General features: G+C 45.3%; 2 protein-coding genes across 3 annotated transcripts; both read left to right on the forward strand.

Moving 5' to 3' along the window:
* On the forward strand, positions 1-6,388 carry LOC109758920 (uncharacterized). The gene is made up of 4 exons (XM_020317783.4): positions 1-385; positions 525-810; positions 931-4,626; positions 4,765-6,388. The coding sequence occupies exons 1-3, from the start codon at positions 76-78 to the stop codon at positions 4,604-4,606; spliced, it is 4,272 nt and encodes a 1,423-aa protein (XP_020173372.3). The 5' UTR covers positions 1-75; the 3' UTR covers positions 4,607-4,626; positions 4,765-6,388.
* A 1,482-nt stretch (positions 6,389-7,870) lies between these two features.
* LOC109758921 (disease resistance protein Pik-2) lies at positions 7,871-22,720 on the forward strand. 2 transcript variants are annotated; one of them, XM_045230208.2, is made up of 4 exons: positions 7,871-8,175; positions 10,999-12,102; positions 13,045-13,767; positions 19,958-22,720. In XM_045230208.2, the coding sequence occupies exons 2-4, from the start codon at positions 11,086-11,088 to the stop codon at positions 21,917-21,919; spliced, it is 3,702 nt and encodes a 1,233-aa protein (XP_045086143.1). In that variant the 5' UTR covers positions 7,871-8,175; positions 10,999-11,085; the 3' UTR covers positions 21,920-22,720. The 2 variants fall into 2 exon arrangements, with proteins under 2 accessions (XP_045086143.1, XP_040249108.1); XM_040393174.3 differs by lacking the exon at positions 7,871-8,175 and having other exon boundaries at positions 10,755-12,102.
* The last annotated feature ends 3,530 nt before the right edge of the window (positions 22,721-26,250 follow it).

A 26,250-nucleotide genomic window follows, 5' to 3' on the forward strand; every position in this document is an offset into this window, starting at 1 on the left:
AGTCACAGCCACCAACCCTCCAGGCCGGCAGTGTCCTCCCCATTTCGTTGCTGCTGCTTCCGCCGGGATCTGCTCATGGAGGCGGTGGAAGACACCACAACCCTGGAGGCCGCGATCGGTTGGCTCTCCGATACCATCCTTGCAAATCTCCCAGCCGGCGGCAAGCTGGTTTCCTGGATTCGCCAAGCTGGCCTTGGCAACGACGTCGAGAAGCTCAAGTCCGAGGTCGAGGCTGTGGAGATGGTGGTCTCTGCTGTGCAGGGGAGGGCGGCCGGAAACAAGCCGCTGGCCAAATCCCTCGCTCGGGTCAAGGAGCTGCTCTACGACGCCGACGATGTGGTCGACGAGCTCGATTGCTACAGGCTCCAGCAGGAGCTCCAACCAGGTAATTTTGATGATGCATTTAGATCCAAGTATCTGCTGAATTGCTTACTACATTAAAAAAGCATAGTGATAATTTAGATTGTAATAAGAACGAGTTGCGTGCTAATTGGCAGTTCCAATTTCATTTTGTTCTGTCTTAGAGACACTGCTGGAAATGGATGGACATGGGATGCAGCAAGTTGACAGATCTAGTGAAAGTGAAACTATCGATGTACAGGGTAGCGGTAATAGCAGGTTACGGTTCGAGGGATGGATTCACTTTGAAATCACCGAGTTTGAACAAAACGGAGGGCCTGTCAAAGCAATGTGTAAGCACTGTCAAACAGTGCTCAAGTGCAAAACCAATAAGGGGACATCAGTTCTGCACAATCATCTCAAGAGCAAAGGTTGTGCCAAGAAACGTGGAGCCAGTGACCCTTCTTCAAGGTACCAAAATTATTTAACGCCTTGCACCAAAACATTTGTGAGAGCCTTCATTTATACATCTGGTTAAGAGCGTATTATCAAGGTTCTCACTGCCAATCAATGATCTATTACTTATTGCAGCACCGCCGATGCTATTACAATTCCTACCCCTGTTGTAACTGTCAGCAGAAAAAGGACGAGAACCAGTCAGGAGTCAACACACATCACTGCAGCTAACCCAAACGGGTGGAACAAGGACGCATTTTCTGAAAGGATACAAGACATCATTAGTCAACTGCAAGGGAAACACGGGGCTATCACAAGGCTTCTCCAAATACTTCCGTCCGACTATGTTGGTGCAAGGTCAAGCCACTGTCAGAGTAGAATCTTGGATCCATGCCGAAGAACATCATGTGTTTTTCAAGGGAAAGTGTATGGGAGAGCTGCAGAGAAGAGATCCATCAAAAAGTTGATACAAGAACACAAACCAACTGCCAGTGTTACTGTTCTGCCTATTGTAGGAATCGGAGGAGTTGGGAAGACAGCTCTCGCTCAGCTTGTATACAATGATCCAGCTTTGGAAAGTCAATTTGATCGCAAGATATGGATCTGGGTGTCTAACAACTTTGATGAAATGAGACTCACACGAGAGATGTTAACTTGCATCTCCCCAGAAACACATGATGGCATATGCAACTTTATCAAGCTTCAGGAGGTCTTGAAGGGTCATATTAAAACAAAGAGGGTTCTACTCATTTTAGATGATGTCTGGGAAGTCATGGATGACTGCGTGTGGAACAAATTATTGGCTCCTTTCAAGTCTGACAATGCAAAGGGCAACATGATAATCATGACAACTAGAAAACCATCTGTTGCAAACAGTAGAGGTACAACTGGACCAATTAACTTAGGTGCTTTGGGAAAGGACCATTTTTGGCAATTGTTTAAATCATGCACGTTTGGTGACGAGAGTTATGAAGCGCAAGCAAGTCTAAGTGACTTAGGACAGGAAATAGCACAAAAGTTAAAAGGGAACCCATTAGCAGCGCAAACTGTCGGGCCTCTATTAAGAGATCATCTTACTGTGGATCATTGGAGTAACACTCTGAAGACCGAAGCTTGGAATTCCCTACAACACACTGGTGGCATCATGTCTGCTTTGAAGCTTTCCTATGATGAGCTGCCCTACCCTGTGCAGCAATGCTGCTCATATTGTTCTATATTCCCCTACGGTTATGAATTTATTGCCGAGGAACTAGTTCGTCTTTGGATTTCACAGGGATTTGTGAAGCGTGATCATCCAAATATGAGTTTGGAGGAGACGGGACGATACTATCTGACTGACTTGGTGAACCTGGGCTTGTTTGAAAGGAAAGGATCCTCTCTTGGTAGTCAAACTCAAACTTGCTATGCTATGTCTGGCCTGATGCACGATTTTGCGAGGCTAGTTTCAAGAACTGAGTGTGCAACTTTGGATGGTTTGCAGTGCAATGAAATGTTGCCAAATGTACACCACTTGTCCATAGTAACCAGCTTTGTGTATCAGAGGCAGGATTGGACTGGGAATATACTTCGTAGTGAGAAGTTTGAATTTTTGTTGCAAAATATAGTTGCATCAGTGAGTAAGTTGAGGACATTGGTGTTAATTGGGGAGTATGACTCCTTTTTCTTCAAAGCATTCCAAGATGTATTTGAAAAAGCACATAATCTGCGTATGTTGCAAATGTCTGCAACATCTGCTGATTTTAATTCCTTCATGTGTAGCTTGGTAAATCCTACACGTCTTCGGTATCTAAAACTTGCGGATGGTCATGATGAGCAGAAGGCTATGCCTCGTGTTTTGAGCAAGTTTTTCCATCTTCAGGTGTTGGATGTTACTTTCTTTATGTCACTGCATACAGTTCATCTAGAGGGTTGCGGAGAACGGATAGTACTTTCAACTCTGGAAATGCTTCGATTTCTTAAAAGGTTGAAGTTGAGAAACATGCGGAGTGTAACAAAAGTATCGGTTCCGTCATTGGAGGAGCTGGTTTTATATGAAATGCCAGATTTACAGAGATGTTCTTGTACTTCCATGGGTGATATGAAATCTAGTTTAAGGGTGTTGGAGATCCAGAGTTGCCCTGCACTTGAGGTGTTTGATTTGTTTCGGAAAGGTCATAACTATGAACTGGAGCATAAGCCATGGTTGCCCAGTCTGAGGAAACTCATAATGTGCAATTGTCCTTTATTGCAAGTACAAATCCCGCTTCCGCCTTCAGCTATATTATCTGAACTATTAATCAGGGGAGTTTCAACAATTATGAAAATGTGGGGATCTTCCATGGGAACATTCAAAATTGAGTGTGAGCTGCCTTTTGCTGAGATGATGCCACTTGATGACAGAATTTTGGCGTTCCATAATCTTAAGGATATCAAATACTTGGAGATATCATGTTGCGCAAACATAACATCCATTTCATTCAAAGGATTAGGTCAGCTCAACTCTTTAAAGAGTTTGAAAATATTGTTATGCAAAGAACTTTTCTCTTCAGATGATGTGCCAGAGCAGACCCTAGAAGACATAATAACTGCAAATAATGCTGCTCTCCTGGCTCTTGAAAGTCTTGATATTAGAGGGTGTGGAATAAGGGGGACGTGGCTATCTCTAATGCTGCGACATTCGCCAACCCTGAAGGAGTTGAATTTAGATATGTGCCCGCGGTTGAAACAATTGAAAGTAGAAGAGGTTTCGTCATCATGGTATCTATATGATGCATTTCGAAGCTCAGTTCGAGCGTCATCAGTATATGTTGATGATGCGTGGCCAGGCTTAGCTGTAGACGGAGTCGTGCACATTCCATGGAATCTTAGAAAGATAACAATCGGTGGATGCCCTGAATTAATGTTTGATGGGAGTAGGGAAGGCTTTGCTGGATTTATCTCCTTTGAGGAGGTAGAGGAAGACGACGAAGAGAAGGGAAGATGTCTCCTCCCGCAATCACTTGAACAACTTGTTTGGTCTGATTATTCCCGGAAAACTCTGCGGCCCTGCTTTGTGGGTAATGTCACGTGCCTCAAAAAACTGCATGTAGATAGCATAAGGTTGGAATGTCTACAGCTGGATTCTTTTACGGCACTGGAAGATTTGAAAATTGAATGTTGTGATCGGTTCGTCTCATTAGAGGGCATGAAATCGGTTGGAACCCTCAGGTCTTTGGCATTAGTTCAAAACCCAAGATTGGAATCTCTACAGTTAAATTCCTGCACATCGTTGGAACGTTTTGAAGTTCATGATTGCAGTTCGCTCATCGCATTAGAGGGCTTGAGGTCCCTCGTGAACCTCAAGCATTTTGAAATATTCGGGTCCCCTGCCTTGGATTCCTTTACCTATGAGCCAATTGAGGGAATTTCGAGTCATAGCTATGAGTTATTCCCCTCACTGGAAAGTTTAAAGACTGATGACTTGTGTCATCTTAAGACGTTATTCCACAAGGGCCTCACCTGCCTCCGAAGCCTAACACTTTTTTATTCGGATGCAACGAGACTAACAGATGAGCAAGAGAGAGTGCTTCTGCTCCTCGGGTCCTTGCAAAAGCTCTCCTTTGACAATTGCGAGCATCTCGTGCATCTTCCCCCAGGGCTGCACGGCCTCCCTTCCCTCAAGACGTTGAAGATCATAGATTGTGAGGGCATCTCAGAGCTTCCGATAGAGGGCCTCCCACCTTCGCTGGAAGAACTGGAAATCCTCTGTTGCAGTGCCGAGTTATCAAAACAATGCAGATTGCTAGCAACAAGCAAGCTAGAGGTCGAAATTGATGGGTGCTATCTGGACTGATTATTGAGTATCTTTCTAAGGTATACTTACTTCTACCATATACACAGATATGCTATTGGAGGGATTGCCCAGGTCATCCCTGTCCTGGGTCACCTGTGACAGTACTTATATTTCAAGCGGGGGAAATGCTTAACGTATTTTTCTTGTGATATGAACAGGTCTGTTTTCACTTCAAGGCCTCATCCTCAACCTCATGTGGTCATGATAATGGTGTCTTACACTCATAATCTCAATATTTGTTCTCCACTTGTTGGGATTTCCAATTATACGCAGCTAAGAATTCGATCCTTTTGTAAGGTGCCTCCCCGCCCGCTTGTCTGTCTAATGCGCTTGTTCTGTTCCAGCCTTTTCAATGTCACCATTCTGAATTTCTCGCTGATCCCTGAATAAATCCATTGCCTTGCTCTCGAGAACCTCCTCTACAGCAGGTTCCTGTGGGCCAAAAGACAAAACTGGATTCCCGTACAATGATAGACTGTAGTCGGAAACCGTGAGTGAAGAAACTGTATAAGTAAATTATTGTGCAATGATGTTGTATTTTCAAGAACTTGTGCAGATTTGGTTGAGTGCTTCCAATTATTCAAGGCCGGCCGTGTTGTCCGGGGTGGATAGCACAACGTATGAAAATGCTTGATTTTTGGGATCTTTTTCCAGATTTTTCTGAGCAGAGTGTACAGCAACAGAAAATGCATGTTTTATTTTTCTGAGAATGAAAATGCATGTTTCTAACACTGTTTGTTCTGCAAATTTAACACTATTCATGGTTGATCTATGCTTGATTTTCTGGAAAGTTCTTGAAAATGATTCTGAGGACCTTAAAATTTTGGAGTCCAATAGAATGTTTGGGCCTTCGGGGTGTAAATCACAGCAGATGGATATCCTTGTTTTTTCCTTTTCACAAATTGTTTTAGATTTAGTTAGAGTCATGTGGTGTGTACAAGTACGACAACTAACTCCGTTGTCCGCTCAGGGCACTATCCTTTATAACTGGGAACTCCTTCATATAAAAAAACAAGCAGTCTGTATTTTCCTACTCCAGTAGTGTTAGTGTTTCCATGGTGCGCAGCAAACAGGGGATGCATCTTTCCAGCTCTGTTTATGCTGAAGTTATTACAGTGCAGTCACTGAATGTTAGTTTCTGCCAGGATTTTGATTGTATTATGTTGAGCAGTTTGATATATTTTTCTCAAGTCTGACTGTGTGCTCGAGGTGTACAATTGATGCATGTTTCGAGCTGTGTTATATTCTTGTTGAAGGTTTTAGCATGCCATTCTAATTTTGGTTTTTGTGGACTGGAAGTTTTTTTTTCAAAAAAAGCAAGTTTTCACTCTGTTCATTGATGATCTATGCTTGATTTTCTGGAAAGTTCTTGATTTTTTTTTGAAAGATAGGGGTTTCCCCCTGCCCCAACTTTTATTAAAAAGCAAAGGCGAAACCAACACGACCAGGACAATGTACAACGCTTCGGCAACAGCCAAAGTAGCTGTCACAGAAAGGACAAGTTCTTGAAAATGATTCCGAGGACCTTAAAATGTTTGGAGTCCAATAGAATGTTTGGGCCTTAGGGGTGTACAATCACAACAGATGGATTTCTCTAGCTCTTCAATTTTAACAGTCCACACAGTCCTTGATTTTAACAGTCCAGTAGTGTTTCCAAGGTGTGCAGCAAACAGGGGGTGCATCTTTCCAGCTCTGTGTTGTGCTGAAGTTTTAACAGTGCAGTGACTGAATGTTAGTTTTTGCCAGGATTTTGGTTGTATTATTCGAGCAGTTTGATATATTTTTCTCAAGTCTGGCTGTGTGCTCGAGGTGTACAATTGATGCATGTTTCGAGCTCTGCTATATTCTTGTTGAAGGGTTTTAGCATGCCATTCTAATATTGGTTTTCATTGATAGGAAGTTTTCAAAAGAAAAATACAAAAAGGAAGTTTCCATTTGTCAGTGAAGTGTCTGTATACCCGTTCGTGACCATGTTACGCATTAACAAGTATGGGTTTGCCTGTTTTACAGCAAACATCAAGAAACCATTGTAGTTCGGGCTTAGATTTTAGAAGACCAGAATTTGCCGGTGCAATCCAGTTGACCTCGTTTTTGACTAGTGGGACCCACAAGTCAGGCCTACATCTCCAACGCGACATGACCAACCCAAGCTTGACTAGCGCAACACCGCATCGCCCTGACGTAACACATTCTGGAAAGGAAAGAAAAAAGTGTGCCACCCCTGAAACTTTGAATTTTGCGCACACGGTCCAACACGACACAGTGGAGATTCTCTACCATACTGCACCTTACATTGTTGCTGATAAAGGACGGGGCGTCGACCTGTTGGCTGGGTAGCAGCCAGTCCATCCAAATTCAAGCCTCGGCTTTGACACGCGGTGCTCGCCTATAAAAAAAAGCAACGAGGGTTAGAGTATCTACAGCAGGACCTCTCAAAAACCCGCCACATCCGGGCCGGGCCGCCCGGTCACTGCCCGGTCATGTTTTTTCGACCCAGACGGACACCGCAAACGGGTCTCAAACGTCTAGGCTGACCGGCACCCTCATATCCAGCCCAAATATGGGGTGGATGTGGGGGCACCCGAGCACGCCCTTCATGTCGGACTGGCGAAGGGGTGCCCGCCGAAAACGCCCTCAAACCCGGCGATCCCAATCTCGTCTCCTCGGTTGGACCGGTGGCACAGCTCTGACGGGCCGCATAGTGCATTGTCCGGTTATTTAAGTCAACCGGCGGCACCGAAACCCTACCATCCATTAGCATTTTCCTCCTTCTGTTCGTCATCGCCGCCACTTTCCAGTCCACCCGTCCACCTAGTAGCCATACCCCCACGCCGTCGGATGAGGAGTGAGCCATTCTGACGCTGGAGCGCCCACTCGAGCTCCTTGAGCAGATCCGGGCTAGCGCGAAGGCCGGATCGCCGCGGGGCTACCTCCAGATGGAGTTGATCCGGAGGAGGAGTTGGAGGAGGAGGACGAGGATGAGGACGAGGACGAAGAGGAGGAGGGGGATGAGCCGGAGGAGGAGGATGTGGGGCACGCTGGCGACGGGGATTTGCAGGCGGAGCAATAGGCCATCCTTGATTCTCTTCGGTCGGAGTCAGCTACGGAGGCAAGACGCCATCGCCGACAGGAGATGGAGGCGCAAGAGGTTGCGGACGAGGCTAAGATGTTATTATTATTATAGGTAAAGATAAAGATAATATATATATATATATATATATATATATATATATTTTTTTTTTTTTTTTCTCCACCCGGAACCTCACTCATCGCATTTGTCTTGTTCCCCTTTCGCCCGTGTTCGGCGCCATGGATTCGATCTGCCGTCAGAGCCCACCGCCGCCGCTGCCTGGCCCCAGCCGCAAAGCGCGGTGCCTCTCCTCGCCGCCAGCCGCCTCTGCTTTTCACGGGCGGTGCCCCCGGAGGCCCCGCCGTAGGGCCGCAGCGCGGGCGAGGGTGGCGTTCGGCTCGAAGCAAGGAAGGGAGGAAGGGGGCGGTGGCCATGGCTGCCCCGACCGGCATGCTGGGGCCGCGCTTCCTCCCCGGCGGCGACGCCTAGGATCTCCGAGGTTCGACCTCTCCTCTCTTCTCTCCTCTGCACCATCTTCTCCCCCTCCGGCGGCCCGGGGTGCTCTGCACATTGATGTTAACAGTTATTAATCCTGTCATCGGTGTGAAGCCTAGCCTAGCAGCTAGTGACGAGTCCCACTGTCAATTAAACTAGCACGCGATCTGATCTTGATCTCTGGGGGGGGGGGGGGGGGGGGGGGCTCAACGGGAGCACATGCCACGCGCTACTCCCAACAACCCGTAACGTGCATCTACGCAGATCTGTAGGTAGGTTAAACTTTGTGTAAGCATGTACTAGTACAATTGATCATTGAAGACTGCGTTAGCATGTGCCTTCGTAGTAGATTGATAAATAGTCAAACTTGAGGCCTGGCGAATCTAGATTAAAAATACTAGAACATGTGAAGACGGTCGAGGTTGCTAAGTGAACTTCCATTATGTATCTAAGCAGGACATAGGGGCCTTCTAGCAAAAAAAAGAAAAAAAAGAAATCTGCATCTCAGATCCATCCACACACAAAGGGCTAGAGGAGAAGAAAGATGCTTGAACTGGTACCAAAGGAGGTCACCGAGGTAAGGATTGGCAAATCCGTGCTGAATGAGTGCTTGGGTACGCCAAATTCGCCACCATGTATTTGGTAGCTGGATTTCTCACCCAACAAACATAATACGGGGGGATGTTAGGATTGGAAAACCCCAAAAGTTATATGTGGGCACATAAAAGTAGAAACATAGTAGAAATTAAAAACGCTCGCACAACTCTTAAAAGGTAAGTATGAAGTATGAACCCAATAGCAAATATATATATCTGACATAAATCAGAATTCGTGAAATGGGTGTGTTCAATTCAGTTTCTTGCAAGTTTGAGTACAAGTCAGAAGATATGGAGCTCCTAAATTTTTTAGTGAAAACTAATATATTTCAGATTGGTTATGATTTCATCAAATCCTGTATATGCAGGTTTTTTTTAGGACATTGGCCTAGTTTTCAGGATGATTGTTTGAACATCAATTCTCGTGAAAACATGTTGCCTCACAAAGAAGTAACTACATTTTATAATTATGTAGTTCATGATAAATCTCGCAATATCAGTTTGATCTTTTGGATGATATTAAACTTTCTCTTAAAAGTAGTCAGATTTTGATATGATTGCCACGGTCTTGGAGGGTCAGGATATGCACTTTGCTTAAATTAAACATTCAAGAGTAAACGCTCGTCGTGAGTCGTGGCTAAGAAATCACATGCCTCACCCAAGTCACAACAACCCACAACGTGTATGTATGTACGTATACTCCCCCCCGTTGTATTATGCTAGTCAAACTTTGTGGCTAGGAGTACATGTTATGGTCATCATAGGCAGCCGGCGGACAGCTATTAGCATCAAATTTGTATGCATTTCCACCATTTTTTAGGCCGTGATGTGGGCTCTTAGAGGAAGGATGCATACTCGGTCCAAACAGCTCATGTATAGTTGTACCTATGAGTGAGGTTGCTCCTGCGTACTTATCTGGGTTTGATTTCTAGGATTAAAATCATGCTCAGGGTACACAACTGCACAGCACCTTTCTTATGTTTGTTTCTCATAGCGTGTACAGAGAGGTTGTGTATGTCATACATATGTGGTGGTGAGTGCAGCTGGCGTCTATACAGAAATATAAATTCACAATGGGTAATGGATATCACACAAGAGTGGTGAGGCATCGCTGTCTATCGTGCAGAATTAATTAACGAATTGTTGAAACTAATAGATGTGAGGACTTGAGGCCTGGCAAGTCTTGATTAAGAATGAAAGTTGTGAAGAAGCAGGTTGTTCAGTAATTTTTCATTATCTAAACAGAACATGAGACCGACTAATGAATAGATCTAATCATTAGACAGTGACACTGTGTGTTATTATACCAAGGTGCAATATGATCTTGCGTATGCGGAATCTGTGCTGAACAGAGCACATGCCTCACGCAAGTCTTAACAACCCACAATGTGCGTGCAGATAGGTGGATAGGTTAGGCTCTGTGTTTATATGCAGTTGGTTCTTGAACATTGCATTAGCATGTGTGTTTTTAGTAGATCAACAAATGGTCAAATTAGTGAAATACATTTAGTACAAATTAACAGGTTGTTCCTATCTATTGTTGCTGTAAGCTAGCGAGTGATCGGTCCGACTGGTAGTTAAACCAATATGCGATAAGATCGACGCCGGGCAAGTCCTGATTAGGCAAGAGCGGGTCCCATGATCTATCTAAACATGGCCAAAGAGTCTGAGGCCTGCAGACTCAGATCCATCTGAAATCCGCCACGGTTGCTCATGGCTAGGATAGGAACTCACAGGTCTCACGCGAGTCCTGACAATTCATGACGTGCATCAACGTCCGTAGCGGATGTATTTTGTTCAGCATCACAGCCTGATTGATATATAGTCAAACTTTGTGTTACCATACATTCTGTTCAGCTATTAGCATTTTCACTACATTTGAATTTTACGCCGTAATGTGGGTTGTTAATGTTGGAGAGAGGAAGTCACAAGCAAGCAGGCTTGGTTCATGCAGCTTAATTAGGTGAGTGAGGTTTGTTCTTGCGTGTACACATACATGTGGTTTGTGAGTACAGCTGGCGTCTATACTCTATACAAATAGAAATTAATAATGGATCCTTGTCAGAGGGGGTGGTGAGCCATCGCTGTATCTTGTAACGAGAGCCTGGTGCAGAATTAACTAATGAGTCTTGCTGCTAAAACTAATATGTGAGGCCGGACTCCAGGCCTGCCAAGTCTTGATTAAGAATCAAAGTTGTGAAACAATAACTAAACTTCCTCTGTCTAAACAGGACCTCAGAGCCTGAGACCTGCATCTCAGATCCATCCACGCAAACACTCACAGAAGAGGGAGAGAGAGGGAAGCTCGATTGGTACCGATGGAGGCGACGGCGTTGAGCATCGGCAAGTCCGTGCTGAGCGGGGCCCTTGGCCTCGCCAAGTCCGCCGTTGTGGAGGAGGTGGCCCTGCAGCTGGGAGTACAGCGCGACAAGGCCTTCGTCACGGACGAGCTGGAGATGATGCAGTCTTTCTTGATGGTGGCGCATGATGAGCGAGGTGAGCACAACAAGGTGGTCAGGACCTGGGTGAAGCAGGTCCGCGACGTCGCCTATGACGTCGAGGATTCGCTCCAGGATTTTGTTGTTCGTGTGGACAAACAGTCTTGGTGGCGCATTCCTCGCATGCTTCTCGATCGTCGCCATGTTGCCAAGCAGATGAAGGAGCTGAGGACCAAAGTCGAGGACGTGAGCCAAAGGAACTTGCGCTATGGCCTCATCAAGGGCTCTAGCTCCACTCAGCCTGCCGCTGATGCTGCCCCTGCCGCTGATGCTGCCATGTTTGGTGTTGATGAAGCAAGGCATGCCGCGAAGAAACACCAAGCAAGATCGGATCTAGCCCAGCTGATCAACAAGGATGGTGATGACCATGTTGGAGTGATCGGTGTGTGGGGAACAAGTGGCACTGTTGGGCACAGCTCCATCATCTGGGAGGCCTACGAGAATCCAGACGTCAAACTGAATTTTCCATGCCGAGCATGGGTCAGGGTGATGCGTCCTTTCCATCCAACAGAATTTGTCCAGAGTATGGTGAAACAGTTTCACACAGCGGTGGGGGTCGGTGTGCTGCTGGAGGGGGAAAGGAAGGAGCAAGATTTGGCTCAGGCCTTCAATGGATATGTCAATGAGAACAGGTACCTGATTGTGCTTACTGGCCTGTCCACAATTGAAGAATGGCACCAGATCAAGACTTGTTTCCCAGAGAACAAACTGGGGAGCCGGATCATAGTATCCACGGAACATGTTGAAGTTGCAAGCCTATGCCCGGGGCGGGAAAGTACTGTATCAGAGCTCAAACAATTGTCTGCTGAACAAACCATCTATGCTTTCTACCGGCAGGTACTACTTCTGTTTTAAACACATGTTTTTGATTTTCAAAAGGACCGCCCAAAATCTGAACCATTATCAGTTAGATGTAGTATATAGTGGCCAAGGGTAATCACTATGGAGCGTCTCGTGGGTAGGCTTAAATTAATTTGCGTGTTTGGACAAGGCGGGGAAGGGGACCTTCCTGGTCCAACCACTCCTGTTCCTTGTGGGAAAGACTAAGTCCCCTAGGTGTGGAACAAATCTGGCTCTCGATTTGGAATCTCCCCGGACTACCATGATGGTCTTAACCGGATGCATTCTCAGCCTCCCTGGATTCCTCATCGACCTGCGGATACAGATGTCCTCTGCCCAGGTCCCTGGATGAGGTAATGGCTGTTCAGTGGAGAAGTATTAGCGGGTATCCAGTGTGAATTACCAAAGCTCCCCTGCTCGCTGCTAGTGCCTAGGCGTGGCAATGTGTCTCCTCTAGCCTTCACGCCAGGGGTGTGCAGGGAGCTGCCCAGAAAATGGGTGTAAATATGGATATTCCATCCGACAAATAAGCGCTATATTGCAATGCTTTGATAAAAATGGCAACGCTAGGATTTTTTTGCATTTGTTTGAAAAGCAGTTGTCTATGTTGTTCATACCTGCTGAGGGCTAAGGTTTTCAATAACTTTATGTTCTCTTGTAGTAGTAGCCAACTTTTGATGTAATTTGTGAATAATTTGTGCTCTAGTTCTTTTCCGCCTTTTAAACTTCTAGACTGCTTTCATTATTTCTGGGGAAGTACGTCAAGTCTGACCAGGTCATCCTAGCTACATTAACTTGTTACATACCATTGGTATACTATTTCTGGTTCGTTGTCACATTAATATTCCTCTATAGAAATTGACACGCTGGAGCTGACCCGGCTTTTTTTTGAGTATCCATCATTAAATTTTCATCTAACTATTGTTTGCTTGTGTTCAGAGCTCTCATGCTGTTACATATCCATCAAAGCCAACATCTAGGTCAAAGTTATCCAACATCCCTGAGAATGAGATACAAGAAGACCAATCCAATGCTGATGTTGATGGAAATATGATAGCGCAAAAGAGGTTAACACGCGCCTACACAATGGCAGGTGTTCTTGAGGAATTTCAGTTTATTGGGCGAAAGCAAGAAAAAGAAGATATTATTGAACTAATTGTAAAACAAGATAGCACTCATCAAGTTCAGGTGATAGTAGTATGGGGAATGGGTGGTCTTGGAAAAACCACTCTGATAAAAAATGTTTTCCAAAGCAAAGATGTGAGTGGCCTGTTTGAAAAAAATGCTTTCGCCACGGTCTTGCGGCCTTTCAAGCTTGATGAGCTCCTTAGGAGCTTGGCATTGCAACTAGATGCAAACAAGGAATCCATGGACTTTACAGGTGACACCCAAAAAAGCATTGCTTCGATGGGAGTTGAAGAGTTGATTAAAGTGTTGGGCAGACGTTCAGAAGGAAAGAGGTGTTTGATTGTTCTCGATGACCTCTTAGCTATGGAAGAATGGGATAAAATATCGCCAAGTTTACGTGAAATAAAAAATCTGGTTATTGTGATCACCACAAGGCGAGAGGATATTGCTAAGCATTGTTGCAAAAAACCGAAGTGCATACGTTTGCTCAACGGTCTTCAAGAAAAGGATGCAATTACCCTGTTCACAAGAAAGGTAACGAAATAGTATTCTTTATATTATTCACCTTATTTGTTAGCAAAAAATATTATCCCTATATCTCACTTCAGTTTTTAGTTTTGAATGGTCGTCTCAAATTAGTATATTGTAAGCACATCACGACCAACCATCCTTGGCGCACATACTTCAAAGTGGGTTGTAAAAGGAGTAAATTGCTCAAAACCATCACATTTGTGACCAGGGTACTTCAAAATTACCGATTTTGCCAAAAATCACAAAAGACCGCGGCTTACCGATTTTGCCAAAAATCACAAAAGACCACGGCTTCGCCAAGTGAATAACAAATTGCACTAAACTTGTTGCCAGCCGTGACTAACAGCAAAATTGTCGGCTGGGACCTGTCTGTCAGGCTGATTTGGCATGCCTACGTGGACAATATGCTGAGGTGGAAAGATGGCCCCACTAGTCAGCCTCTCATCTCTTTTCACTTTTGTCCCTTCCACGGACAACGCCATGCCCACCGTCCGCCAGCTCTGATCTGCGACGCACGCCCGATCAGCAGCACATGTGGTCGCGTCGTCCCCTGCAGCTCCCTCCTCCGCGGCCTTCCCTCCAAGCACCGGCTCCGGCGTAGCTTCACCCGCGCGGCTGCGCCACAAGCGCCACAAACCCACGCCGTCCCCTGCATCTACCTCCGACGCCACCGGCCATCCACTCCCCGGCCCCGGCCGAGCTTCCCCCAAGTGGCCTTCGCCGTTGATGGACTTGAGGGGATGGGCACCCCGCTGCCTCCCTTCGCTGCCTCATCAAGCCGCCTCCAGCCGCCGCCGCCGGCCACAACAAACTGCCCACGACCGCCACCGCTCTTGTTCCCGGCCACCTCGTGAGCCTCTGTGTGCCGCGTGCGCGTGCTTCTACAAGCCCAAGGCGCCACGTGCGCGTCATCAGGTGCTCACTCGCGTGCTTCGGCAAGCAACCGACGTGAGTTCAGAGCACGACTTCATCAATGCCACGGGCGCTGCCGTTCCCATGCAGAGACGGGACTCGCCCGGGAAGCAGACTCGTCGATTGTGCCAGAGTTGGCGAGGCGTGGCCCGGCATTGTCGAGCTCCACATCCTGTGCGCGGATGGAGGCGAGGCATGGGTTGGGGCCGTTGATCTCCTACAAGTCCCACCACATCCAGGAGGCAGACTTAGCGGTTGTGCCGGCGCCGGCGAGGCGAGCAGAGATGGCTGCGGGTGGCTGCAAGTGGATGGCACAGTGGTGGCGGTCGGCATGGTGCGGTAGTGGCAGGAGAAAGAAGAAAAGTGGAAAATAAGACATGTGGCTGACAGGTGGGGCCCCGTCCACCTCAGCGGGTCAACAACATTGGCTAGACTAGTTTTCTCCACATCAGCGTGACAGACGGGTCCCAGTCATCAGTTTTGTTGTTAGTCACAGCTCACATGTTTTGTGATTTTTGGCGAAAATGGTAGAGTACCGTAGCTATAAATGTGGTGGTTTTGATCAATTTACCCTTGCAAAGGCATAAAAATAGGGCACCGTGACTCATGTTGTAGTCTCATTGGTTATGAAAGATATAGTTTCAACTGGTTTAGCAATTAAGCAAAAAAAAAAGATTACATCACACGTTCCTCACGCAAGTGACAGGTGTTTTTTTTTGTTTTTTGTTTATAAACTCACGCAAGTGACAGATTAGTATTATAGCAACAAGCCAGCAATATTCCACGAAGTCGCCACTTTCTTCAACAAACCGGTAGGAGCTCTGCATTTTCATTAAGTAGAATAAAAACTGGCCAATTTAAATGAAAAACTAGCCAAAAACTAACAAATGAACCACAAATGCACACCAGCCCCGAGGCCATGCACCAACCGAGATGACTTCTTCCTCACACAAGTGACTCGAACCAACCTTTACAACGTCGAGTCAACAACTCTTATCACCTAGCGACCAAAGTCGATACCCTATAATAGTATGATCTGGCCTCCGAATCTGAGCTCTAAATGCACACGCCGAGCCCAATGTCGTGCATCTGGTGAGTCGACGACTCTGCCACCTAAGCAATTCGGCATCACCCTACATATATGACAAAGATTTCTAGAGTCACCACTCCTGATTTCGCACCAGTCCACGGTAGCGTACCAACTGGTCGACGATTTTGTCACCCATACAACCAGAGTTGATGCCCTTCTTTTGATAAAGGGTGGATTTTATTAATTCAAAATGAAGTACGAGTGGATACAAACATGATGAGTACGCAATCAACATCAATGCACACACAAAGAATAATCCAAAGCGGTCGGCAAACTACAACAACAACCATTCGCACCAGCGATCTCTTGACATCACGAGGGCAACGAGGAATGTTCTCCAGTAGCAATACCTCTAGGAAGGGATGACGCTCAAGCGCCACAATGGCCAGATCCAACCACTAGAAGCTAGATATTGGGTTTTCACCCTAAAGACCATGTCCGAGTAAATCCGATCAATGCCTTCAATAAGGTAATGATGCAAAAACATCACCATTGCCAGTTATAACCAACTAGGGTCAGATCTAGGGTTTTGAATCCCGGAGCTCGAGACCGGGTACTCGAAACAACACCAAATCAAAGTCATCATGTCATGTTACCACCGCTTTCTACTATCCAATTAGATATACGCTTTCCGCTATCCCACCAGATGCACACATAGCACGACATATTTGAGATGCCACACAAGTGAATACCATGATCAAACAAGAAGGGAGTTGAGCCGCGACTAGAGCTAATCATCACCAAAGCCTCCGAGCAATGAAGGTCGTCGTCACTATTGATGAGGGAGGAAAGTCATTGACACCGCTGAAATCCAATTCAGGATACTCCGGCAGTCCTGGGCCGTCCCCTTCTCTGCCTTCCTTGAATGGGGCAAGCTTTATGGCAGCCACGTGTGAGCAGCCTATGGTGAATCCAATTCTCCGTCGTGATCTAGCTGGTTCGACCACTGGCCACTGGAAAAAAAACCTGCTGATCTTTTGCGCCAGCCGTGTCTGATGGTCACCGCCTAGTCTCTAGTGTGCACTGACACTGCTACTACGCATGTAATGCAGCCACATCTGCTCGTCAGTTGCTCCAAGTCGAAGGATAAAATTTACCTGGTACTCATTCGTCAACGACGCCCACATCTGCGATGGATGCACACCAACAGCTGCCATGTTCTTGTGCTTTATGCCATGTGTCATCGCCATCGAAGTAACCTAAGTTGCCGCCTCTGTTGGCGTGAAACCGCATGGATGCCAACCAAGGGCGGCAACAGAGCCTTCACCACCCCTCGAGCATCGTTGGCTGTGTAGGATTTCCCTGGGGGCGGCAGAGGAGGAATCAGAAACAAGGAGGCATTAGTAGGACGAATGAGCACCACCCTTGTTGCCCGTATGGTGACGCGTAGAGTTGATGCCCTACAACAGCGAAGTACCAGGTTGGTTTCTGAAGCCACCGATTCAACTTCATCTCAACACACACCTGGTGCCCAAACCCGTTTCGCCGAAGCACAACTTGACTAGGTTTTTGCCTCCTAAGGCGACAACTCCAAGGAGGAAGCAACGAGAAACGTTACGACCACCTATTCGAGTAAGGGACGTAAACTTGGATCTTTGCATGGAGGATCCATAAAACGTTGTTGGTTGGAGATGAGATGGAGCATGACGCGTGACTGTGGGCACTGTCATCGTCCCTGCAACCGAAGTGGAGCTGATTTTCACCTCGGGCTCTTGTGTTCCCACAACCGCTGCCTACCAAGTGACGTGCGGCACGACACTTCATTGTTGCCATGCATCCGCCACTTCCCACACATCACCACTCGATGCCCTACCTCCCACACCCACATGACCAGCGATCGACACTTCAGCCTCCGCTTTCCCCTCCCTTCTCTTCTCTTTCGCTGCCCCTTCCTTGGGAGATGTCCAAGGCTGCCCGACCTGATCGAATGGCTCGTCCGACAGTGATGCCAGCCGTTGATGGCTGCGGAGAGGTGCTCAGGCCTTCCTTATGCATATCAGAGTAGTAGTTGTCCTAGTAAGTCTTGGCATTATGTTGTGGTTTGGCGTTATGCCAGATGCATGCCTTGCTCTGTTACCGACGAGTATCGTAGGGAGGTTGCCTTCCTCCTCCTCTAGCCGACTTCCATGGTGGATGATGGTGGCAGGCGGTGAATTTTACGGAAGCATCATCAATAAGCTTGGGATAGCCCCTGTTCGGCTAGATCTGGAACCATCCGTTCTTCACCAGCATGGTGCCGAGCGGACAAGAAGAGGTGGATCCGGCTGCTTCCTTTGCCATGCATTGATCTCGGCCACCGCCACAGAAGGTGCGGATCAACAAAGGTATCGCTTCTGGTGTGCCATCTTCAACTTCCAAGTGAGGCCCTTATAACCTTGCTCGTCATTGGCAAGGTTTTTGTCAAAGACGGTGAACATGGAGTCTCCAATGTGGTTGCTACATGCGATATGACTCAATTGTGTTCCATTTGTATGGTTTGGGGCTCCTATTTGCAATAAGGGAGTGTTGTATTGAATTTGATATGAAATGACAGCTTCAGGGGCCTTTGAGTCCCAACCCCTGTTTAGAAAAAGCAAGCCAAGGCAGGGGCCTAGCCAGATCTGGAGCGATACTCGAGAACAGAGCCACATGATGCAGTACTGCCGCTGCTACCTGTCGACTTGTACGACGCATTGTTTTTGTCAAACCATGTCGAAACACTTGTTTTCCGATTCATGTTTTGTGAGGATTTTTTGTCTCACATTGTCAGTTCCTTTCACATTAGGGACTTATTCGGTTCACAGGAATAGAAAACATAGGAATGGAGAAAACCACAGGAATGAAATAGGAATTGAGGTGTAAACCAGAGGATTCAAAAACAGAGGAAAACCAAAGTAACACACGTTCGGCATACCATAGAAAAAACGGAGGATAACTTTCATCGCCTTACGCTAGAGAAACAACTTTATCAATACTTTATTTTGTTGCATGGCTGTTCTCTCAGGCGAAGCACCTAGTTGCTGCATAGTTTATTTGGAAAGTGACAGGTTTGCCTCGGGCATACGCGAAAAATGAGGTTCGACTGGATTTTCTTTTTCCTGAGGAATCATGAGGTTTAATCAGCGTTTTGGAGGAAACTGGAGCAACGATTCCTTCGATCAACGACTAGTTTGCTGAAATTCCCCTGGAACACATAATCATGTAGATTTCCCATGAAAATCCTTTGAACCGAACAAGGCCTAGATAAAGATATTGATAAATCCAATGTATTCACAATCATTTCTTTTGAGAAATTTTCATTTGAAATTGTTTGGTTGGTGTATTGACCAATTTATTAGCATGTTGGCTGTGACAAACAACTGCATCCCAATTTGTTTTGGCAATATTCTTATTTCATTTTGTTGAGACTTCATGATCACATTTGTGGTTTTGTAGATCCGTACTTATTACTGTGTTTAGCAGATTTTACCGCCTGATTGCACTGATTTTTTGGTTGAGTTACTTAAAATGTGGTTCATCTTGAGAGTTGAGTAGTACTTTGGAAAAGTTGAGGAATCTAGAGTTTTAGAAGCAATATTTAATCCCGAACTTACATTTTGCTTGATATTAATCTTGCTACTCATTACTAAATGTGGTTCATGTTCAGAGTTGAGTGTGTTGTGAAAAAGTCTATGTCTACAATTTTACGAGCAATATTTAATCATGAACAATATTAGATGATTTAGTTAGTGTTTGTGAGGAAAATATCAGTGCTGATTCCACCATTTTGTTGCTGATATACGTTTAGTATAATACAGTGTACACTTAATGTGGTATTTAAATGTTAATAATCATTAGCAGCGCTATACTGGCCCATGTCCGTTCGTCCTTTCCATTGACATGACCTGTACATGATGCCTACAGTGCTTGTTTATGGACCTGTTGTGCTAATGGTGGGTCAATGAACTGTACAAATTACAAAATGCATGTCCATTTAGTACATATTGTACAGATGTTAATATGATCTCAATGTGACAGAGCAGCTGACAACAGAGCTACCTGTCGGCTGTGGGTCAAAGCCTTAAAGAGCATTTTTATCGTTACACAGTATTGTGTACTTGCCACCCAAACTGGGGGGAGGCTAGCTAGCTCTCATGTAAACTAGGAAAAGTGGTTTGGATGCACCTAATTCATTGTTAGTTAAATGACTAATTATATTTCCTACAATTGCAGGTATTTAGGAATATGACTACTGATTTGGCTGAGCAATATCCTGCATTGGTCGAACCAGCAAAAATAATCCTGAAGAAGTGCAATGGACTTCCCCTTGCCATAGTCACCATAGGTGGTTTCTTGGCTGATCAACCAACAAAAACTGCTGCAGAGTGGAGGAAACTGAATGAGCATATCAATATTGAGCTGGAGATGAATCCAAAGTTTGAAGTCATAAAAACAGTCCTGATGAAAAGTTATGATGGCCTACCCTATTACCTCAAACCTTGTTTCCTGTACATGTCCATCTTTCCTGAAGACCGGAATGTTAGTCGGAGACGTTTAACTCACCGGTGGATCGCTGAAGGTTATGCGCGAGACGAGGCCACAGCAGATAGATACTTCATGGAACTCAGAGAGAGAAGCATGATATTACCAACTCAGCAATCAGTTTGCAGCATACAAGGATTCGACTCTTGCCAGCTACACGATCTGATTCGTGATATCAGCATTGCAGAGTCTTTGGAGGAAAATCTTGTTTTCAGGTTGGAGGAAGGCTGCAGCTTGAACACCCACGGCGCAATGCGTCACCTTGCCATAAGCAGCAACTGGGAGGGAGATGAGTGTGAGTTGGAGATCACCGTGGAGCTGTCCCGTATACGGTCATTAACAGTGTTTGGCAAGTGGAAGCCATTTTACATCTCTGAAAAGATGAGGTTTCTCCGGGTGCTGGACCTGGAAGGAACAGAAGGGTTAAGAAATCATCAGCTTGAGCACATTGGGGAGCTTCTTCATCTGAGATACCTCTCTCTACGAGGGTGTGATGAAATCTATTATCTCCCAGATTCTGTGGGTAATCTAAGACAACTTGAGACACTAGACATCAAAGGGACGGGTATAGCTATGTTGCCCAGAACCACCATCAAGCTTAGTAAGCTATGTTATCTGCATGCTGGCAGCGGTTCAGGGGATAAGGAGAAAACTTATTTTTCAAAGTGTGAAGAAATTTGTGAAATGCAACGTGATTTCTGTGTAGGATGCTGCTCACTGGATCTTTCAGACATGGATGGATTTGGCAGGTGTGAGGCTTTCCATCTTTTTTGCTGCTTAATGTACCCTAATGTCATTAGGGGCATAGAGGATTCTGGTGTTAAGGTGCCAAGAGGGACCAGGAAACTGAAGGCCCTCCGTACACTACGGTATGTTCACCTTGCATGGGGAACTGCCGTTATAAAAGAGATAAAAGGCCTCACTGGTCTGCAGAAGCTAGGAGTGGTCGGCATCAACAAGAAAAATGGTCCAGGTTTCTGTTCGGCCATTTCCAGTCTCAGCCATCTTGAATCATTGTCAGTGCGGTCAGTTGATGGCCTGAATGGCTGTTTGGATGGCATGTCCACAGCTCCGGAAAACCTGCAGAGCCTCAAGCTATCCGGCAGCCTAGAAAATTTGCTGGAATGGATCAAGGGGCTCCAGAATCTTGTGAAGCTCAAGTTAGAACTCAGCAAGCTATCAGGGAACCTTGAAGCCATGCAAGTCCTTGGGAACCTGCCAAACCTATCCATTCTGGGTTTGTGGGATCGTGGGTTTATTATCGATGTACTCCAGTTCCAGACTGGCCTTTTCAGAAGGCTCACGGTGCTTGATCTTTTCTACTCAAGGATGGATATTAAATTAGTGGAGTTTGAGGAAGAATCAATGCCCAATCTTGAGTTGCTGACCCTTAGCCTTGGAGATACTAAAATTGCCTTCTCTGGGCTAGAACTTCTCCCAAGCATCAGGGAAGTACGGCTTAGTGTTCATAGCTACTTGTTTGGTACACCCAAATCATCAAAAAATGGGGGAAATGAAAAAATGGGGAAAATATTGTATGAACACATGAAAAGAGAAGAAGAGATAAACAAACCCATGCAAGATAAAGTCAGGCAGGAGTTGCAGACGCAGCTTGATAGGAATAAGAATCGGCCAGTCTTGAAGGTGCAATGAGCTCAGAAACCTGGGGCTAGTTCTGAGTGGCGGCCAAGCCATGCTATTGGAAAATCTATCTTGTTTTTATCTCTTGCATTGATTGTTATATGTTGTAATAATGGATTGAAATATAGCTCACACGAGTCTGCTAGAGGTGGTATTTCTTTTTCTGCTGTGGGTATCTCATTGAGTTTCTGAAGAATGAATGGCCGCTGCAATATATGATGCTCTGTATCTGTATGTTCTGGCGATGTGTGCACCATCGGTGGGCTGCTTAATAAGGGTGTGGTGATATCTCCGGCAACTGTAAAAAATTGCTCGGATGAGATGCATAAAATTCGTGAGTACTCTATACTACTATGTTGCATCATATTCTACGCTTGTAAGATGCTCTGTACTTGGTGATTATGCCATTTCCGCTTCGGGGCTCTGCTTGGATATGGTGAAGAATGTTCTGTACCTGCATGTTCCGGCCGGCGATGTGTATATGTATCATCGTACTCTGGTAACTGAATGATGTTTTGGATTAGATGCAGAAACCTCGTCAGTATTTTGCATCATATGTTGCAACTTGCAACCCTTTTCTTCTGCCCTTGGTGACCGTGTCAGTCGGTCTGCTCTGTCCCTTTCATTTGTCAGCAGAATGGAATGAATGATGTAACACATACAGTATAATCTACCTAGGCATCAACAGCTTACAGATGTCACGAAGGGTCAGCCCATCTACGTAGTCAGGCAGCTAAATTGTTTCACGTAGCATGTATACTTCTATTTTTTTTTAGCCTGGTAATAGTTATTTCCTTTGTTACGTTAGTTTCATTGCTTTGCTTTGACTTTTTATTTCTTTTTCCAATTTCCTACTTTTATTCATATATTTTTTTCAGACGGAAAACATTTTAATTAATTTTATTTAAAAATATTATTTGTGCAATTTTTGGAAAAACTTCACACCATTCAAGAAATGTTCATGACATTTCAAAAATATTCACACGTTTAAAATTTTGTTCATGACATTTTAGAAAAGGTTCACCAGCATTTCAAGAAATTCATGCAGTGTGAAAAAATTATTTGCTCAATTCTTTTTAATATTTTAGTACCATTAAGAAAGTATTTTTACATTTAAAAAGGTTCACATGTTTAAATGTTGTTCGTGGCATTTCTAAAAATCTGCATCGAAATGTAAAACTTAGCTAACATAGTTTGAAGAAAACAATGTTCGCACCACTCCATAAATTATTCATGAAATTTAAAAAGACGTTCACGCTTTGTGTTCTTGGAAATACAAAAAAAATTGTTCATCCAATTTTTAAAAAAGCTCTACTCATGTTTGAAAAAATGATCAATGTGTATTTAAAAATGTTTACTGTGTGTGTAAAAAGATTTAAAGTATAATTTCGATGGGACAAGGGCGCTGTCACCACTATCCTAGAAGCTGCCGTCGGCTTGGCCTGCCGTCCTTGCCGTATTTTTACTGCCTGCTCCAACCCGCTTCTTATAGCAACATCCGAGGAGACGGCGGCAAAGCTTCATTAAGATATGCGCGTGTTTCTTGTTGTGGCGTGGTTTCATATACAGCTGCGTATATCCCTTAATTAGGATATGCTTCAATATGCATGTGTCTCTTGTTATGTGTGCTGATATATTTTTTTATTAGTGTAAACCTTATTTAGGAAGTGTCAACGTAGGACTACCCCAAATCGGTTAGCGTTTAAGAAACACCACAATTCAGTTTCGCTTCAAAAACCGTGGATATTGTGCTATTTTTTACAACAAAAAAAACATTGGTCACTCACTTGGTTAAAATTGAGTGCAGTTATGACATGCATGACCTAGTTCGTCAGGGCCGCGTGACATGCATGACCTAGTTCGTCTAATCCAGTTAAAATTGTGACCTCATAAGTTAGTTTATGTGGGCGTCTTCGCACTCTGAAAATTAAAAGATATTTAAATGTACAATACAACAGTGTGCTTTTATTATGATAGTATTCGAGGCTCTCTAGATCCTCCTTCCATGTTTTTAGAAAGATTTCCATACCAAATTAACATTAGAAGTTTTAGCTGCTCGAAGCCAAACTTATTAAATTTGATCAATTTTCTAGAAAAAAATTGTCAGCATCTACACCATCAAATTAGTTTGACTGGATTCATCACAATTTTGTACCATACAGATTTCAACTGAGGCGATAGTTATCGACACCAGAGCGATGGCAAACAATTGTGGGCCTCTTGGTCCTGCTGATCCAAAATGTTTGCGCCATGGTTTGCAATAAGTGTGTTTTTAGTCTACGAAGTTCTTTTTTGCGAACAAGAATTCTCAAGATTAATTATGGTTTTCTAAAATCTAAACCCCAGTTATTATATCTCTTTTTACCATCAATATTCCTATTCTTTCTTCCACGCTAAGGCGGCTAGGGCAAAGTTCTCTTTCCCAACAAGCTCCACTGGCCAGCCCGTGGATTCTCCTCCCATCTGCATGTCGCTTTGGCAGCTGGTGCAAGGAGGGGAATCTAGGTGCCTCGGCTCGGGCTAGTAGTTTAGGGTAGGGTTTTTTAGTCCTCGTAGGGTGGCGCTCGAACAGATGGCAGCATTTCATCTTTGAGCTGGTCTTCTAGGTTTCGATCCTCCTCGATGAACTTTTATAATAGATCTAGGTATTTCAAAAAAAATCTCTCTTTTGTTTTTCAGTTGAAACCGCAGTTGTTAATTAGTGAAATTCAATTTTTAGTTCATTTTCATGTACATTTTCTTTATCCTCCTCCGGCGAACATCACTCGTCATCTCTGTCTTGTTCCCTTCTCGCTGCCGCCACTGGCTGGCCCCAGCCGCGAAGCGTCGTGCCCTTCCTTGCCGCCTGCCGCCTCATGAGTCTAGAAAAAGTTAATGGAATTTGAAAATAAGTTCAGGAATTTGAGAAAAGTTCATGAATATGAGAAAAGTTTGCAAATAAAAAAGTTTGTGAATTTGGAAGTATTTCAGGAATAAAAAACGAATTTGAAAAAAAAATTACAAATACGAAAAAGTTTGCGAACATATATATATATTTTAGAATTTGATTTTTACTGCGAATTTGGAAAAAGGGTTTGTTACTTTAAAAAGTTCGAGAGTTTGAAAAGAGTTTACTAACTGTTTAAAAAAGTAAAATAAAAGTAAAGAATGAAAAAAACAAAAAACAAAAAAACCAAACAAAAGCGTAGTGGAAAAATGCCAGAAAAAAGAAAAGGATACAAAAAATTGCGCCGGGAACTTCAGCTTCGTGAAAACCCAGTGGCGGACATAGCCCATTGGAAATTTGCAAACCCAGTTAGTATCACTGGCACCGGTGAAGTTGAAGGGCGGCAAACCCGGAGGCAAGGAGCAGGGGCGGCCCTAGGTCCACTGGGGTTGACCAAACCAAATCATATACTGCCTCCCTTCCTAAATATAAACCTTTTTAGAGATTTTTTTTCAAGGGTACGCAAATTGCGTACCATAGCTTTATAAAAGGAGAGAAAATAGTACATGACATCTATCACTCGCTGCGAACAACGAGCGTAGCACAATATCACATCCGGCTATCCTCCGGACAGCCACACAACAACACAACTACAAACAACTACAACACCAAAAAACCTGCCCAAAACCGAAACACCTTGCCGCGTCTTGATCGACGCCGAACACCTCCGAAGAACAGCAACTCCAGCTTCCTTTGGATTCATCCGCGACGACCATACATAGCGCCGGAGGTGAGCGGTCAGGGCCACGACGAACACCGGAGGAGCGCCAACAGGAAACTCAGTCTCCTCGCACGATGCTCCCAACAAAGAAACAACGTCGCAGACGCCGCCATCATGCCGCTCCAGAGGACCAAGGCTTTCGCCCGGAGACAACTGCCAACACCAAGCACGAGGGAGATGGCGACACACTCGACATCGCCTCCAGAGAGGGGAACGACACCCGTGGGTGCCATCGACGCCGGCCGGCCAAAACCGGACAGGATTTTCATCCGTAATGTTGCGCATCTCCACTCCGACGAGGTACCGGGCAGCACCATTCCTGAAGCCTCGCACCGCCGTCACCGTAGCAGATCCGCCGAAGCCGCGTAGCCGTGGTCCAACACCACCCGCACTGCCGAGAGAGCGCGAACCAGACCTCCACCAACATCGCCGTCGAGAAGCAACCACATCCTCCAAGCGGAGTAAAAGCCAGATCTGCTCCATCGGCCTTCATCGACACCGAGAGACTGCCGCCAGATTGGATTTGGCCCGCCCCTCCAACCTCACTCCTGCGCCATCTCCACCGGGGCATCGCCACGATCCCCTCACACGGAGGTGGCCGGAAGCCCGCTGCACGCCAGGACACCTTCCTGGCAG

This window comes from Aegilops tauschii, chromosome 6 (genome assembly GCF_002575655.3).
Source record: "Aegilops tauschii subsp. strangulata cultivar AL8/78 chromosome 6, Aet v6.0, whole genome shotgun sequence".
Lineage (NCBI taxonomy): Eukaryota > Viridiplantae > Streptophyta > Magnoliopsida > Poales > Poaceae > Aegilops > Aegilops tauschii.

Excerpts from the sequence above, each read along its gene's own strand:
- LOC109758920 (XM_020317783.4), top strand. The coding sequence starts at position 76 with ATGGAGGCGGTGGAAGACACCACAACCCTGGAGGCCGCGATCGGTTGG. Across the intron at positions 386-524 it reads CCAGCAGGAGCTCCAACCAG|AGACACTGCTGGAAATGGAT; the intron begins GTAATTTTGATG and ends GTTCTGTCTTAG. Across the intron at positions 811-930 it reads GCCAGTGACCCTTCTTCAAG|CACCGCCGATGCTATTACAA; the intron begins GTACCAAAATTA and ends TACTTATTGCAG.
- LOC109758921 (XM_045230208.2), top strand. The coding sequence starts at position 11,086 with ATGGAGGCGACGGCGTTGAGCATCGGCAAGTCCGTGCTGAGCGGGGCC. Across the intron at positions 12,103-13,044 it reads TCTATGCTTTCTACCGGCAG|AGCTCTCATGCTGTTACATA; the intron begins GTACTACTTCTG and ends GCTTGTGTTCAG. Across the intron at positions 13,768-19,957 it reads TTACCCTGTTCACAAGAAAG|GTATTTAGGAATATGACTAC; the intron begins GTAACGAAATAG and ends CTACAATTGCAG.